Raw genomic sequence first — 19,145 nt, forward strand, 5'->3', positions numbered from 1 at the left:
TACACAAAAGTTTTTCTACAAAAGAAAAAAAATGACTTACATTTGATTGCCTTTTGTACTTGAGGTAAAGTAGTACAATATATTAGGTTTAGTGTGTCTTAGTTAAACAAAATATATGATTTAGATACATTTTCAACAATAGCATTTTCACGTGTCAGGACTCAATGACAAGAATAAAATGGCTATGTCAATTTCTGATAATTAATTGTGAATTAAAATCAAATGAATGAAATACAAAAAATGAATAAATCGGATACATACATGAGAGAGCCCAATAGAACTACTGCTCTAACCAATAAATTAACATAACAACAGCTCTAACAATAGTTTAACTAGATAAAAGTCAACAGTAGAGGGTAAGAGCTCGCAGTGGCTTGAGGCTCAGCCTGTGTTTGGATGTACAGTACTAAATCAGCCGTCTTCAGCCAGAGGTAACATTCAGTATCCACCAATGCCAGATAATAATTGTCCAATAAAACCTGACAAATTATAAATACTTTTAAGACATGCAATATTATCCTCTGAGCAATAATAAAATAATATTTCCTTACTGTATGCCACAATCCCAGGACACTGTCATATAGGTATCCATTTGTAATAATGACAGTAATGCAGTTTTATGGATCTAGCTTTAAATATAAACAAATTCGGATTCAAACTTCCCTTGCTGCAATCCTTGAACAATCTCAATGCAGATGACATGAACGGATGAAAACTTGAGTGGTGGAGATGAGCTAGGAACCTCGAAGACTATGGCAAGAATGGCAACAGGCCTTACTGTAATACCAGTGACTGCACAGATTCACCCTCAGAGCCAGCGAGCAGTTGGTGGTGGGACGATCCTGGCAGTGTTCATCTGGTGAAGCAATAATGGAGTTTAAATTCATGTTATTTATGCATATTATATATAAGCACATATTTAGCTTTTAAAATGAAGCTATTTAATAATAATAATGTCTATGCATATATATATATATATATATATATATATATATATATATATATATATATATATATATATATATATATATATATATATACCATAATAACTTCTGGTGTTGGAAGGTGTTGGAAACATGGAAACATTCCTCTGAGATTTTGGTCCATATTGACATGACAGCTTCACGCAGTTGCTGCAGATTTGTAGGCTGCACATCCATGATGCAAATCTCCCATTCCATCACATCCCAAATCTGCTCTTTTATACTGAGATCTGGTGACTGTGGAGGCCATCTGAGTAAAGTGGACTCATTTTCAAGAAACTATTAACTACTAGTTAATGCATTAACATTGACAATGAGCAATAGCTACAGTTGCTACAGAAGTTATTATTCTTTGTTAAAAATACAAGTCTTAGTTCATGTTAGTTTATTAAATAATACAGTTGCAACTTTAGATTTTAACGTGTTATTAAAAATTGGAATACCTAAGATTAATGAATGTTCAGAATAATTTTTCATTGGCAGTATATGTAAACTAATGAATTAACTAATGTTAACTTATGAAGCCCTAGTGTTAGTGTGAATTAACAATAAAGAATCAAAACACTTTTAAAACTATATATAAGGGCATGTTGTAGTCCAGATTAAAATAAAAAAAATTAAAAGACGTTTGAAAATAAATAGCCTATTAAGTCTAAATACTAATGAACATCTTAGTGAATACAAAAATATCAATGGCTATTTAAATTTATTTTATTTAATTTATATGTTTTAGAAAGTAGTGCAGCTGCTTTATGTATGGGGTTTCCAGGGTAAGGGCTGCATTTTCTGCAGTTTAGCACCATCTGCTGTCAGAGAGTGAATGTGCTTTCATTCAGTGCGTCTCTCACGGTTCCCCAATGTGCTTCTCATGCTGCTTGTTTACATCAGAAATCGAGACTCATCAGACCAGGCAACGTTTTTCCAATCTTCTATTGTCCAATTTTGGTGAACCTGTGCTAATTGTAGCATTTGTTTCCTGTTCTCAGTTGACTGGAGCAGCACCCGGTGTGGTCTTCTGCTGCTGTAGCCCATCTGCTTCAGGGTTTGACGTGTTCAGAAATGGTTTTCGGCATACCTTGGTTGTAACGAGTGGTTATTTGAGTTAACTGTTGCCTTTCTATCATCAGTAACCAGTCTGCCCATTCTCCTCTGACCTCTAACATCAACAAGGCATTTTCATCCTGGCTTTTCAACTGTCCATTACTGGATATTTTCTCTTTTCCGGACCATTCTCTCTAAACCCTAGAGATAGTTGTGCGTGAAAATCCCAGTAGATCAGCAGTTTTTGAAATACTCAGACCAGCCCTTCTGTAACCAACAACCATTCCATGTTCAAAGTCACTTAAATCCCCTTTCTTTACCATTCTGATGCTCAGTTTGAACTTCAGCAAGTCATCTTTACCACATCTATTTGCCTAAATGCATTGAGTTGCTGCCATGTGTTTGGCTGATTAGCAGTTTGTGTTACCAAGCAATTGAATAGGTTTACCTAATAAAGTGTGTGTGTGTGTGTGTGTGTGTGTGTGTGTGTGTGTGTGTGTGTGTGTGTGTGTGTGAGAGAGTGCGTGCGTGCGTGCGTGTGTGTGTGTGTGTGTGTGTGTGTGTGTGTGTGTGTGAAATATAGTATTTAAAATAAAATACTGTATATTTTGGTTGAGGGTCAGTAAGATTTTTTAAAATATTTTTTTAACCCCTTAACTGTCACTCACATTTTTGAACATAGTCTTGAAAGTGCACTATCCAAACTTTTTAATTCATGAGTGAAAACATTTTGTAACATGATTTTGATTTTTAAAATGGTTTTTAAAGGATGAATTTTGAGGTTTTAAGTTTTCAATTGATATATAATTTCTGATGATTTCTAAAGTGTGATAGAGAAAAAGGCAACAGAGAAGACTTTTTGTGACAGAACCCCTGTTATGATGTAGATTTTTGAGGTGCATAAAATATCTAAGCCTATAATTAACTGTAAAACAATGTGAGAATGATGACAGAACTTTATTTTTTAATAGTGATCTGTTTAAGGCACACCTGGAGGTTCGGTGGGGCAGGACTGGAGTGCACAGGTCTGCTTGTTAACAGGTTTGCTCAAAGGGTCGCATCCACGAACAAGCTCTCTTCCCTGATAACACTTCACATCTCTCATTCGCACACCGACACCACAAGTCTTGGTGCACTGAGAACCAGTTGAGTACAATCAAGAAGAAAGAACTGTTAGTAATATGAAAAAACTGTCTGACAGACACAAATCACCATCATAAATTGGATACATTCTTAAATGTTTCACCTCAGACCATGGTGTTGTGTACCACTTGAAGCAAGGCCTCTCAAAGCAGGTGTCCTCATCTACTGGCCTCTTGCTGCCGTCACATTCCTCATCCTCGTGGATCTGGACCATCCCGTCCGTGATGCTGACACACAGCACAGCCCTTCTTTTCACACCGCGTCCACATGTTGTGTTGCACTGGGAGGCAGAAGACAAAGATTACTGGAGAAATATTGACAAATCATTCATTTTCCAAACATATGAGTGTCATCTTCACCCTCTGCCAGTCTTGGGCCAGCCAGTGTGGAGGACATTCGTGGTCTCCACAGGGGTGAATGGCCAGAGGTTTGTTCTCAGGTGGGCACTGAGACTCAGGTACCACTCGACCCTCTAGTGTTTTGCAGTACACATGCCGCACTGTTTTTCCATGCCCACAGATGCCTGAACACTGAGTAGAAATGGAAAAAAACATTTTTAACATTTTAAATATTAAATGTCTTGCCTCTGATCTTACTATGACTTTACATTACATTACATTAGATTACATTAGAGCCTAACCAGGCACATTTGTTGGTCTACACTAAAAGTAAAAGGAGTAATGTGTCTAATCAGAATCATATTGGATATTAATAGGTAAATTCACCCCAAAATGTACATTTTGTCAGAATTTATTTAGTTCTAAACCTGTACAAATTTCTTTCTTCTGTGAAACACAAAAGAAGATATTTTGAGAAATGCTACGATGGAAATCAATGGACTTGGGTGTTGTTTACTTCTTTAAAATATCTTCTTTTCATGTTCTGCAGAAAAGTCATATGGGTTTGCACAGAATTTTCATTCTTGGGTGGATAATCCCTTGAAGTTATGTGGAGAGTGATTTTGGACCAATGAGATTCCACTGTATTATGATGTGGATGCTGTGTTTTATATATATGTTTATATATGTTTTATATGTCACTTTGCTTCATATTAGTATCACTTTTTAAATCTCTTGTTGCTTTATTGCATTGCGCTTGATTAAAACAGAGAGTTACAGATTTTTTAACTGTCGAACATAATGTGTGTACATTTCATTTCAATCGTGACAGTGTTCCTATCTCACCGGTCCCCACTCAGACGCTATCCATTGGCGCTCACAAGGAGGTCCGGTGCAGTTTTTGGTAGATGCTGGGTGAGTTGTCTCATCACATGCATGGGTTTCATCTGAGCATCTGACATCTCGAGTAATAAGACCCCTGCGACCGCATTTAGCTGGACACTGCACAACCAACACAAAAATATAAAATGTACCTTTGTTCTATTGTTTTCAAAATAAATGTAAGAAATGTATTGATTATGCTTCAAATGAGACAAAATATTGCCAATGTGGTAAGGCCCTAATTCAACACAAAATAAATCTCATACTACACAGTATTGCTACTCATATAAATTGAACTTGTTAAAATGATGTTTGGGAATTTTTACTGGACAAGACCAAAACAGAAAAAAAATGTTTGTTTTTATTTGTTTATCTGCAGTTATAATGGAGAATTTACTAAATCTGCTCTTAACCTACCTCAGACCACTCAGCTACCTCCCACTGAGGGCCACAAGTGGGGCTTTTACATGACCGGCGCTCTGGGGGGCGCTCTAGTTGTGCCTCTATACAGAGGTCACTGTACACTGAGCTGTCTAGGCCAGGAGCCAGCATCTTCCAGCAACGCACGAGGCGAAACTGGAAACCTTCTCCACAGGTCCGAGAACACTCACTCCAGCTGTTTGCCTCCCATCTACACATAAAGACCACAGTAAGAGTTTTTTTTTCAAGTACCAGTTTTCATGGTACATAATAAAATGATTGGAATGGCATGAGGGTGACTTAATGATGAATTTTTCTTTTTTGTTTTCTTTTCATTTCTTGTCTTTTCTACAGATCCCGTGAGGTTTCTGTCCCTCCATTGCAAGTCCATGCAACCAAAAATTAGAAGATCCAGAAAGGTCATAAAAGCATCCTAAAATGAACCCATACAAATAATATAACTCATATATAAACACATACATAAAGTGCATCACATTTGGAAAACACGAAAGCTTATGCATACGTTACATGCTAGAAAAAAACTCATTGGTTTTCATATATCACACACATGCACAATTGAGCTTCCGTGTTTACCATATGTGTTGTGCTCTATGCATGTGTGTCAATCATTGTTTAGATGTAAATAAAAGCCTAAACTGAATCTGTTCATCATAAGAAGCGGTCATATCTCTTCACAAGACTTGAATTAAATTTCCCATATACGGGGCTCCATGATATTTTTTGTGACAGTTGCAGCACACGCACCTAGGCTGGCATTCTCTGCCAATGCAGAAATCATGAACTGGCTCTGGTCGAGTCAAAGCATCACAATAAACATCATCCACTTCAATGCCATCATACCGCACACACATGGAAAGTGATTTCGACACACCTATTTGAGAAAAAGTTATTGTATAAAGAACTCCCCACATAAACAAACATGGTTATGAGGAATGTTTATGTGCATGTTTGCGTGCACAGTGACTTTTAAGTTACAATACCTTGATTACCTATTGAGCAGGTCATACTGCAGGGCTCCTGTGAGTACAACTTCCAGCGGTACATGTCAGCAGCACTCGGTTTGTTCTTCTGAAGGAGTCTTTGGTTATTCCTGCGGCAAAGAAAACAGAGCATCTCAGACTAGGCCACAGTTCAGCCACCTGCACTGTATATTAGGCAGACCATTCACGTTTGTTGATGTCGAGACACCAACTGACACTCCAGTCATAAAACCACTAACATTTTTACCATTCCTGGTCACATTCATTACCTTAATGTCAAGGCTGGAAAACAGCACATTCCCTCAACTAGACAGGAGCCAATAAAATTTGTTCCTTGTGATCGTAGTCTGTTCCCGAGTGATCTATGGCACGTTTATTTTTCCCACAAATAACAAAACATCTTGAATTATGTTTCTCAGAAAGTCTGTCTTCCTTACATTCAGGCCTTCTCTTCTTCTCCCCACCTGGAATCTTTCTCTTCTGCTTCGGATATGAGTAAAGGCATTTCATGAGATGTTCTTTATGATCTCTGGCAGAGGGGCAGGTAATGCAGTTTATGGACGTGGTGGAGGGAACCCAGCATGAATTATAAATATGATGGAATGCAATCCCGCCAGTCTCTGCTTGGCTGTCTCCCCTCGGTGCTCTTTGAATGTCTCAAAGAACGTTACAAAAAAAACCAAGACAGAGCTTGAGTCTGCAGTACATTCCATTCTCCCACGATCAGGGCTGTCCCACCCGAGCCCATCCAGAACAGCTTTGGCATGCCAGGGTGGAGGGCTAAGACCTACTCCTAACATTTGAAAACCAACTGATAAAAGATATCCACTGTTTCAGTGCATGGAAGACTTTGGCAGGATCTTGAGGTTGGATTTGGAGTTTTGATGACTCATCCTGCACTGCACAGAATCGTATCCAATCAAATGCCCTCTAGAATGAGAAAACGCCTCTCATAACACCACTGACCAGAAAGTAGCAAATCATGCTTCATGTCTGTGATATGAGTAAAGCCTATTGGGTGTTTTCTTTTTTTATATAGAATTATTAAAATATTACAAATGAAATAATTATTATAAAAATTCAAGTTCCCAGTTCAAAAGTTTGGGGTCGAAAATGAATACTTTTATTCAGCAAGAATGCATTAAATTGATGTGAAATTATTTATTTTTTTAATCAAAGGACACTGAAATAAATATCACAGTTTCTACAAAAATATTAGGCAGCACTATAAACATTGTTGTCAACATTGATAATAAAAATGAATGTTTCTTGAGCACCAAAGATTTCTAAAGGATCACGTGACAGTGAAGACTGGAGTAATGACTTTTGAAAATTCTGCTTTGCCATCACGGGAATAAATTTCATTTTACAATATATGAAAATAGAAAATGGTTATTTTGTATTGTATTGGTATTTCAGAAAATGTACTGTGTTTTTGTAAGCATAAGACACAAAACAAAACCGGTAATGTACATGATCATGTTTACCTGGTGCGATTGCTGCGATTGTGTGAAAAGGTAGTAGCAGTTCTGTTTAGGAGCAGGACGTCCCCTGTGTCATTTCGCCGGTGCCCGATGGTGAACTCAAGCAGTGAGCCATTAAGACCTGATTGCTCAAGACTGCTGTAGTCTAACTCCAGAGGGCCTTCAGAGGACAAGCCATCTCTTCGAGTAAGTAGCTGATTGGTTGAGATGTTGGCAAGAACACCATTGGAGCCAATCCGCTCTCCCAGCAGCACTCTCCAGATGAGGTTTTCAGAGTTTTCTATGTCCTCCGCAGGTCTGCTCGCGGGTGCTACACCAGGGGCTCCTACTCCACTCGGCCAGCTGCAGTTCCCCTCTTTTTAAAAAAGAAGGTTTGATTCATAAAACAAAAAGATGGATTCATTTTCCAATGAAGAATAATTTAATTTGCTTGAGGGCTGTACCTGTTAAGGTACATCTGAAATAGATCCTAAAAACTTGGTCAGTGCCAAACCAAAACAAAGTCTGGGTTTTAAACAGATCCCTGCAGATCACTGCAATCAATAGCAACTCGTTTAAGAGGATTACAGCTACATTTTTGTTGTGAATCCTCTATACAGTTCTGAAATAAGGTAAGGTAGTATCATAGACTATAATGCAAGACAGGGACATAGCCTTCATTAGGACACCCAACCTCATTTATAATAATTAATGTCAGAAAGACAGAAAACATAAACAAGAGATTCTTTGACTTCCTGTCACACTACGCTCCCAGAAGGAACCGACCAAGAATACTTGAAATAGTCTTTATTAATCCAATACAGGAGTAAATCCAACATGCAGATCGTTCATTGTATGACATTCATAAGAGCTATAGAGAGCAGAGCAGACGGCTCCTTATGCATTAAAATCACTCTCTTTGTACTTTGCTGTCAAACAATGATCAGTGCGCAGCGACTCTCCAAGTTGAATGAACAAACAAACACCTAACATGTACGTGTATTTGCATTGCTTTGATCATTCTCTGTAGATCTCACCTTCTCAAACGCCACGACTGGTTGATTATGTACCATACCTGCATGTTATTGGTCAAACTACTTTGGATGTTTTAGGCAATATAGAAATCCTGGCAAGGACGCGTCCTAGGAAAATGGCTCATATGGTCACCCTAAACTAAGAACACACATCTGGGAACTAATCAACAATCAAGGAGACAGAAACTGGGGCCTAGTCCACACGGACACGGGTATTTTTATAACCGGAGTTTTTCCTCCTGCGTTTAAAAAAAAAATCCCGTCCACATGAAAACGCCAAAACATGCTATCAAGCGCTGTCAAGAGCATGCCACACCAGCAGGCGGCGATATAACCCAAATTGTAAAGTCACCTTGGCCAATCAGAAGCAGTCAGCAGCGCACAATCTGATGATAAACACAGCGGATAACTGCGCACACTCTGACGTCGCAAGGCAAAAACCCAGTCCACACGACAACACTGCAACCGGCGTTTCTGAAAATGCTCACCCGGGCCGTAGTTTTCAAAAATGTTCGGTCTCGGTGCCCTGAAACTGCGTTTTCGTGTGGACGAAAGGCCGAACCGCGTAAAAAAAGTCACGGTTATAAAAAATACCTGTGTCCGTGTGGACAGGGCGGAAAAAACACACACAGAAAAGTCAAATGTTCTGACACTTCCACAGAGCCCTTTGGATGATGTACTATAAAGAACTCCTATAGGGCCAGTGATGATTGCTCAGTGAGTCATCTACTCTCTCTGACTTGTCTATTCTCCACTTACTTCAGATACAGTGAAAGCATTTTTTTTCTTTAATAAAAAGGTCACAGTAAACTTTTGAAGTCCTCTTTCATTGTTAAATTGTGCAGCAGCAGGTACGGTATGACATCAAATCAGCATATTTGATGTCATACACCGATCGGTCTGTGCAGTGCCATTTAAAAGCCAATGCATAGGCCAATGGTTCAATGTGCCAAATGGTTCACCAAATTCATTCAAAACATGGATTAAGAAATGAAATGCCTCTGTGGGTTGCTCGGGGAAGAGCAGTTCTGATTTGTCTTTATACTTTGGTTGGCAAAACTGAGCAAAACAGACAACATTGTGTCTAAAATAACACAATATTAACTTCTTAATGAACTGTTGTATGAGTATCACATTTGCACTAGTGTGATACTGCACTTAGCCTACAGCATTTTACCCCATATCTTGAATTTTAGGGATATTCTCTAGGCTCCATCGCACAGTAAATTGTTGCTCTGCCTCATAGTAGTCATCAATCGACTGTATGAAATGGCAGATGATCCACATAGGTCAGGGGCGGGGCAAGTGTGTCAAATGCGTTAATAATTTTAACGCATTATTTTTCTCCATAATTGATTAATCTAATTAACGTGTTAAATTACCAGCCCAACATTTAACACAATCTTATAAGCGTATTAAATAATTATATAGACAAAAACAGATATTTACCTGTATACTGGACTTGTGTGTTACTATCCTGCTCACAATTAATGTTCGCTGTCTCGTACACTTCATTAGTTTCCTGGCCAGGCTTTTGTCCTTCCACAGCCCGTGGTCCAGTGGTCCGTACCTGGTTTCCCTTCATCTCAGGGACTGTCTTATCATACATGCTCTCATTATGGTGTAAAACACTCCCGATCTCCACAGACACCAGACTGGATCCTCCTTGGGGGCCCGTGTAAATGGGGGGTTGGGAGACAGAAGCCATAGATTCCCTCATCACTGTGTACTCGTAGGTGATATAAGGATTTTGGCCATTTTGGTTCCAGACCTTTCAGAGACAGTGACGTCCAACAATTAAGAGACAATTAAGACAACTATGTTATGATAATATCTCATTTTACACTTGATGGGAAACAAACATTCTGGACTACTCTTTCCCAGAGTTAATGAGTATGTTGCCCAAAATCATGGCAATAAAAGGGCACAGAGGTAAAAAAAAAAAAAAAATGTCCAGAATACAATATTTCTCTTTTCATCGTTTGCATCCGTCCCATTAACCCAGATTTAAGTGAAACGATTGAGTCATTCTTCCTGGGACAATGCATCAGAATATTACCATTTACGCAGAGCGAAACATTAGACCTTTGGCTTGCATTAAGTCAAAGCCATGGTTTGCCAGCCAGTGAGATTACCCATAAGCCTTTGGCGGTAAAGAGAGGACCACGGCTACAGTACCAGAACATTGATGGGCTGATCGATGGGCCCTTTTGCCACGATGTACTCGATCCCCGTCTCATACACATCAGTAGGCCGCCGGTATTTGAAAATGGTCCCTGCTGCGTGGAAGTTCTGAGGGGTGTCCACTTTATATGCACCATTGAAGAAAAAGTTCCCTGCTTGGTCAGTCACAGCTGGAAAACAACAAGGGTGAGATATAGTGATGGGAAGATTGGATGATTTTATTGATTCACTCATCTGCTCTCATTCAGCTAAATGAACTAATCTTTATTCAAGTAATTTCTTTCATTTGAGCAGAGTTAAAATGTTACATAATCAACAGCCAACCCCCCCCCCCCGAACACATCCACCAATGCAATCTTTGATATAAAAATAATTTTAAAAAATCAATTACATGCAGCTAAAGACAAACTATGACAAAACATAAATGATTGATTTGTCACGTCGCATGTAAAGCCTATGTTTTGTGTATATATTTTTGATTAGCCTCCAGGCCTATTTTTTGTTTTCAGTTTTCCTTTAATTTTAGTTCATTATTTTAGTAATTTTTATGCCCTTTTTCAGTGCTTTAAGTGGGCCGGTACGCACCAGTACTCAGTACCGCCACTTCCAAATATAGCTCTTGAGCGTACCGCCACCACTCCGTGCGCCCAGAACGTGCTTTTAGCGTACCGGTACGCTCATTTGGACATCTGTTTTAATAGAGGTTTTAACCCCTGCCTGCCCTGCCGCTTTTCAGTGCGCCCCCTTCACAATGCAAGCTTCCTAATTCGTCCCACCGAGAGCAGAGACTACATTACCCATACACCCTTGAGTTTTACAAGACAAAAGCGCATGCGTCGCTTTTGCCGCTGTCAGTAACAACTCAACGTGGCCGGAGAGGATGTGTGAAACGCTCGGTTTGATAAAAATTCAAATACAGTGAACAATACTTAATATGCTCATCTGGCTTCAGACTCTGAGTACTAAAAGAACATGGTCAGAATCGCTGGCTGACACCCCACCAAGCCTGAATAATATCGCTGCAGGTCAGACGCATGCTAATGAAGTAATGCAGTAGCTCTTTCAGGTAGGGTGACCAGACGTCCCGAAAAATTCGGTACAGTCCCGAAATCTAAACTGTTGTCCCGAATCCCGAATCTGGCCCTAATTGTCCCGAAAATTATACTAAAGCAAAATCTTGAGTAGTTATTGTCTGATAAACATTAAAAACTGTCTGCGGAGGTTGAGTCGTCCTGCAACCAGCCCCCGCCGGCTGCTCATTGGCTGCAGCATCTTTTTTCTAAGTTCTAAAAAAATACTGTAGGCGGCTAGGCACGAATTTAGATATTCATTTATTTAATTAATCTATATGCACAAAGACAATACGACCTTTTTGTCCCCTATTTGTTTTCAAGCTTGATGAAGAGAGTGCAAGTTGCTGCAGCTGCGAGGGGGACAGTGATGCACGCGTACAGGAGTGATTGACAGTTTGCGGCACTGTGTACAAAAAATATGTTTAAGCTCATTAGCGTTAACAGTCATTTTTTTGTGTTTTTTTTACAATGACAATGAGTTCATGATTTTAATGTTGTTATTTCTTGTGGCAGACTAAAGAGTAATGACAGACGGTTGATCTTTGAATAAAAATGTGTTTAGTTAAGGTTTGAAATTCATTATCTTTTATTATAGGCTACGAAGTCTAATATCATAAGCCCCCATCCCATCACCCAAGACCGCAGACACCCCCCTTAAGTAATATATATATTACTTATATTACTTATATTTTATTTTATTTCAGCTTTATTTCAATTAACACATTTTTTTTCTTCAGGTTTTTATCAACAATAACACTGATTAGCCTTAGCTTCAATGCACAGATTTGTGCCCCGTGTCATGGAACATGCATGATATTGCAGGTGAAGTATGAAGTATCGTCATTAGACTGAAAGTCTAACACACTGTAAGCCATTCAAAGGTTTGCTCACCCAGGATATCTGCAGACTTCTTCCTCTCTATAATCTGTATGTCCCATGATCCTTCTGGGATTTGAGTTATGAAAGAATAGCCTTCAAAAAAAGAGTTCACTTCATTAGAATTCTGGTTCCTTTATGAATTTACTCAGAACCACTGAATATGAAAGCCGTTTTACAAAACTCTGAACTGACATTACCTAAACTAGAAGCCCCATGGCGAAAGTTCCCAGTAATGCGAGTGCAGCTGCTCCCATCTCCCTGACACACGCCGCATTTATCCAGTGTGTTGGGGGAGAAGAGGACACCATCACATCCAATGGGCTGCAAAGTTACACATCAGCTTATAAGTTTAGATCACATGCCTGAGAAAATGAGGATAAATCTTATAGCAATGTAAGCTACTTACTTCACATCTCCCATTTACACACACACCCCTGTAGTTGCTGTACTTGCAAGATGTTCCATCACGTGCAGGTACCATCAACTGTCTTTGACCATCAGAGGTGGTGCAGTGCAAGTCACATGGATTGCTGGAGATATGAACGTAGTCATCTACAGGAATATAAAACAGTTCATTGTTTTGATGTAAATGATACCTTCACAACACAGCTTCATTAAATAAAACAGTCAATACCGGGATAGAGAGGTTTCCAGTGGTAACTTTTTCCATTGTAAACCTGAGAGTTGAATGACCAGCACTGCTCTTCTCTGAAGCTCCTTCCTGTAGAAGGACATTCCTGTAATTCACAGAAAGACATTCAGTTGAACATAATGGAATCTTGCTTTGTAGTCTACTTGGTTTCAATAGACATTAAAACTGACCAAAAAGAGCAAATTATGCATGCATTAATAGTAAGCCTCAGGTGGAAGTGGAACGTGTACGGTGTACATTTTAGGACATCCTCAGACCTCAATCATCAAATGAAAAGGCGTCATGCCTCAGACTAAAAGGCTTCAGTCATCGGACAAAACGTGAGACTTGTTGTCAAGTCAGGCATCTGGGATGCATTTTCTGTTGGACTGTCCAAATGCACTGTGTGTGTGTGTGTGTGTGTGTGTGTGTGTGTGTGTGTGTGTGTGTGTGTGTATGTGTGTGTGTGTGTGTGTGTGTGTGTGTGTGTGTGTGTGTGTGTGTGTGTGTGTGTGTGTGTGTGTGTGTGTGTGTGTGTGTGTGTGTGAGAGAAAGAGAGAGAAAGAGGAAAGGAAAGACAGATACCGTGAGCTGACCTTTGCATTACAGAGATGATACTTTTTTGCATTGCCTGTGCATGTCATGTTGTCTTCACTGGTGGTTATTTTCTTTCTTTGAAAATAATTGTTTTCATTTAGTAGCAGTTGAATACAAGATGTCATTTATTACACTCACAAGTTTTTTTCCTGGTGCCTAATAAAAACAAATGAAAAGATTTAAGCATTAAAATGGTTCAATGAAGAAGACTAAAACCAAAAACTTTTTTTTTTCAAAATATAATAGAAAAGTGGTACAAAAACACTGAATTCGAATAGGCTAGCATAATATGCTGGAAGGCCAAAAAACATGCTAGGATAAATAATAATGATGACATAAAAGGTTGAAATTCTGAGTAAAGTCAAGCAAATTGAAACAAAATGTTATATACAAGTTGGACCTTAGTGACTTTTCTGTCATAATTATTGCTTAGAATCTCAAAATTATGACTTAGTATGCCATAAATTGGACGTATTATATCATAATTATGATTTTTTTAAAATCTCATAATTATGTATTTGTACGACATGTCACAAAAATTACACTTTGTCTCATGTTTTTACAATAATGACATTGTTTATCTCATAATTGACTAAGTACATTTATGTCATAAATGTGACTTTTCTTCTAATTACAGGTGCATCTCAATAAATTAGAATGTCGTGGAAAAGTTCATTTGGGTAATTTATTGAGATGCACCTGTATGACTTAATATATTCATGATTGAGCAGGACGGAGGCTGCATATCTGAAATCAAGCGGAGGATTGCACTGGGTTGGTACAATGGCGAATATGACCAAGATCTGGAAAAACAAAGATATTAGCCTCCCCACGAAGTGCAGAACCATCCAGGTCATCGTGTTCCCCATCGTCACATATGGTTGTGAAAGCTGGATAATAAAAATCGCTGACAGAAGATGGATTGATGCATTCGTGCTCTGGTGCTGGAAAAGGCTACTATGAATTCCGTGGACAACGATGAAAGTCCTAAACCGAATCAAGCCAGAAATGTTGCTTTAAGCCAAAATCACCAGGCACATTCTGTTAACCAGTTAACATTCGTTGGACATGTCATGCGAGCTGATTCCTCATTGGAAAAATCTACCATGCTGGGACTGGTCAGCGGAAGACACAGTACTAGAGACCGCCCAAGGATACGCTGGCTGGATACCATCCAGATGAACACCAACATGAGAATGAGTGACCTCAAGGATGCGGTAAAAGGACATGGAGGATCCAGGCCTATGAAGTAGGCAAGAGTTGGACACGACTGAATGGCTAGAAGAAGAGGAGACTTAATATATCATAATTTTGACTATTTATCTCATACTTTTACCTTTTCACAATTATGACTTACTAAAGCATGAACTGTTTTCTTATGCGGTGGAATTGGGATTTCATACTAACTAGCAAGCTTATTGCTGTATTTTGCAGGTGGAGTGGTGTGAAACCTTGTACAAATCTTATCTTGCCGTTAAATCTTACTGGCATTATATACCGTAATTTTGATAGTTTTTGTAATAGCTTTATAAAATGTATAATATAAGGTAATATGTGCAGCCAGTGTTTTGTGTGACAGCCACTGACCTTTGCTGTAGACAGTGTCTCTCCTGTAACATGACTCCTCCTCCACAGGTGCGCGTGCAGGCGGTCCATTTTGTCCACTCTCCCCACCAGTGCGTGATCACCTCCAGCCCGTCCTCTAGACTGTTAGAGGCAACACCCTCTTCCTTTGGCAAATAAAGAGTTCATTTAGAAAATTAACATTGGAGGCCAACATCTCTTATATTTTTTACCATATACTGCCAAAAACAGGCTTTCTTGTTTTTAACATAAATCTAGTGAGACGTAGGTTTTGATTTATCACACACACAAAAACAAAAACAAAAGAACTTTACAAACCTGTCCTCTACCTGAGAGATTACCCAGAGACAGAGCCAGCGTTACAAGACCGAGCAGCACTAGACTGCTCTCCAGATACTTGGCCCTTGACCAGATCCTCATCCTGCAGAGATTCAGACAAAAGAAACTGAATAATCTCTCAGAAAAGAGGTATAGTTAGTTCTTTACAGGTCTAAGCACAAGGGAGCTTCAGTTCATGTCTGCTATATCTTCTAAGGATATATTTGAATGGATGAATGTGTGTAGACTATACAATAGAATTAAGTATTCTATTGTATAAGTTTCAAGTTAAATGAGGTGAATAGATGAAAGAAAGTACAAGATTCTCTAGCCTGTATTTCAAGTGACCAATGATGCAGCAACAACTTACATGCACATAGCTGCATTCAAATATATAACAACCATAAAAACATTTTTTACAAATCACCAAATCACACACAGTTCTCCAGTTCTGCTGCATCTCATGTCTCCTAAATATTGGTGACAGGTGTTTTACTTTACGTAAGTGTTTACATTACTGTAATACTTTTACAGTGATCACCTTGTTGCTAGGCAAATTGTTTTGTACATTAATTGATCGTTTTTGGAAGTTTTTGGAGACTATACGGCAAATTAAATTTAAAATTAAATCAAATTAAAATTAAGTTAAAATAAGTAATCAAGATAATGTACATTCATTATCACATAAAAGTAAACAGATGAAATAGAAAACTTACTTTAGAATTGTTTACCTTACTTCCAGAGACCCATACATGACATGCAAAAGAAAAAATAGATATCATGGCCATGAATTAAGAATTAATTCCTTCTTTTTAGTTAAATCATGGCCACTTTATACAATTTTGTTCCCTCGTATTAAATAATTTAAATCCTGAGAAATCATTCATATCTTAACAATAACGATATCTTAATTAAAACAAGGGAACAAAATTATACAAAGAGGACATGAATTAATTAAAACAGAGGAACAAATCCATTGCCACAATATCTTTTTGTTTTTCTTTTTTTGCATGTTATGTGCAGGGCTCTTTACTTTCTAGGGGTGCCATCTTTCTCATTTAGCTGCTTTGGCTCATGTCCACACTTGAACTGCTCACTCGTTGATTTCTAGTGGTTCTCCTCTTCCATTTATCATCCACTGTGATTTATTTAGTTGAGTAGCAATTTTTAAGATTAATATCAAATTTAATTTCCTCTTGACTTACACATTTTCAAAACCACACATTCATTTTCTTGGGGCTTTTCAAGTTGACACTTCAAAACATGACTTATCATTGCTAACTATATGTTAACATACATATAACTTTTAATAACATTATGGCCTGACTAAAGCCACTTCTCCCCTGCCCCTCCGGAGGTCTGTGCATGCCACTGCTGCAAAGCACACTTTCTCTGTATTTATACAGAAGTTATCATTAAAAAAAATGTACCAAGAAACATTTTTCTACTTTGTATTTAAAGCAAGTCTCAGCTGTTCTCTGCAGCTGAACTCAAAGAATAACCCCCACCCCCCACCCCAGGTGACCATTGCTGTAACTTTATTTCACTTTCATCCAGCTCTTTGCTTCAGCAGAGCTATTAACACTGATTGTTTGGATTTGTGGAACAAGTGTCTAGTCTGCTTGGCTTCCAATACTCTTTCCCAAAATATTCAGAACGATTCAGCAAAATGGAAACACACACACACACACACACACACACACACACACACAGAGAGAGATAGAGAGAGAGAGAGAGAGAGAGAGAGAGAGTCAGTCCCACAGTAAATATTTGCCCTTACCTGCAGTCCAGGGGCAGTGTTGGAGCTGAGTTCTGCTTGGACAGTGTGGGTGGTGCAGTGGTGGTTTCTAATGGTGTGCTTTGAGGATGTGCCTTGTAAAGAGGGTAAGGTGTGCTCCTGCATCCCTCCTCTCCCCTTTCCTCCCTTCCTCTCCTCCTCCCTCCCACTTTCTTCCCAGCAGGAAGAGAGTGGCAGCATTAGGGAACGCCTACATGAAAACACTTTCCCGGCTGGTGCCAAGCTCATGGGCTGCCGCTGCTGTGTGGTGGAGCAGAGCCAAAGTGCCACAGTCTCAGCTAAACTGCTGTCTACTGGTCTCCGCTCACAGACAGACAAGGAGGAAGTTACCATTTCCCATAGAGAAGCCCCCACTGTACCCCTCCTCATCACATCAGTCCATTCACCCTCCACACACACACTTTGTCTAAGCCAGATCATCCTCTCTTGTGTTTCCTGCTGTGCAGTAATTCTGTCTTACCTTGCATGTCCCACTACTGAGACCCAGCACAGGCCACAGTGTAGAGCTCTTAATGGGACCACTGATAACAATCACTGACAACAAAGAGTACAACAAAGATGGAGATTGGTGGATCTGAAAAGAAATGGTAACCAGGCAAACCAATAAGAAAAGAGAACTCAACAAATTAAAACATACACTACAAAAGAGAGGGGGGGGGGTACTTATTCTGGATACACACACACACACGTTTGTTTTTGTGAAAAGTGGGGACATCCCATAGGCGTAATGGTTTTTATACTGTAGAAACTGTATATTCTATCGCCCTTCACCAACCCTACACCTAACCCTAACCCTCACAGGAAACTTTGTGCATTTTTACATTCTCAAAAATTCATTATGTATGATTTATAAGCGTTTCGAAAAATGGGGACATTTTTTCAGACAGACAGATAGATAAAATTCTCATGTTTTATGTATGATTATTTTTTATACAGATTCAGAGAGTGATGCTTTGCAGTGTTATAAAAGACTCAGAAGAGTGTGAGGAAGAGAGTGATGAATGAAGAAAAAGGCTTGGGCAGCAGGCAGATAGTTGAGACCACCATGCCTGTGAGTGACGTGCACATTTATAGACCACATTCTCTTCATTGCCTGTCTGTCTGCTCTGTACATTAGGGACGCTTCGCTACACTTAAAGCTCAATCAAACACTCCTCTCAACCACAGATTTGTATGGTGACAGACATACAAAGGAGATTTGCACAGTCTGGAAGTCTGGAGGAATGATCGCTTTTTAAAAGCCTATAAGTAAAGGTAGAAAACACAGGGAAGGTCTGTGTGTGTGACACAGAGAAGGAGAGAAATCCTTCAATACTTCTGAGATGAATGGCTGTGTAGGGAAAATGCATATTCATTTTTATGTACAGACAAGAAAATAGAAATGTTTCTTCATTCTAAACTAGGGAATGAAAAACACAGAAAATCAAGTGTATTTTGTGGATAAAAAAAACAACACTTTATGTGACGATCGTGAACCAGAAAGACACAGGGAGAGAGAGAGAGAGAGAGATCCAATCGCAGATGTTTATTGGGGTAATCCAAATCTAGGTCAAAAACAGCCAAGGTCAAAACCAAACAATCAGTCCAAAACAAAAACAGGAGGACAAGTCTGATTGGGCAAGTCTGAAACAAAAAACATGAACAAGTTAAGGGTAGCCTCCGTGGCCACAGCAGGACCAGTCGGGTGCTCAGAGAGTTCAACTAAGAAGTGACGAGGGTCTGGAAGTTCCGCAGAAGCGAGGAGAGACTCTGGTAGATCATCAGATACATGAAGAG

At 39.1% G+C, this 19,145-nt stretch overlaps 1 protein-coding gene across 1 annotated transcript; it reads right to left on the reverse strand.

Moving 5' to 3' along the window:
- Window positions 1-734: 734 nt before the first annotated feature.
- LOC132129863 (ADAMTS-like protein 2) lies at window positions 735-17,597 on the reverse strand. Its single transcript, XM_059541568.1, is given in 20 exon segments — window positions 735-856; window positions 3,015-3,159; window positions 3,271-3,447; window positions 3,527-3,697; window positions 4,352-4,507; window positions 4,805-5,018; window positions 5,573-5,699; window positions 5,818-5,918; window positions 7,296-7,647; window positions 9,755-10,076; window positions 10,484-10,659; window positions 12,454-12,534; window positions 12,639-12,762; window positions 12,848-12,993; window positions 13,076-13,178; window positions 13,669-13,744; window positions 15,257-15,399; window positions 15,572-15,692; window positions 17,385-17,528; window positions 17,530-17,597. Coding segments are annotated over 20 exon segments (3,069 nt in total).
- Between the last annotated feature and the right edge of the window lie 1,548 nt (window positions 17,598-19,145).

Source organism: Carassius carassius, chromosome 4 (assembly GCF_963082965.1).
Source record: "Carassius carassius chromosome 4, fCarCar2.1, whole genome shotgun sequence".
Taxonomy (NCBI): Eukaryota; Metazoa; Chordata; class Actinopteri; order Cypriniformes; family Cyprinidae; genus Carassius; species Carassius carassius.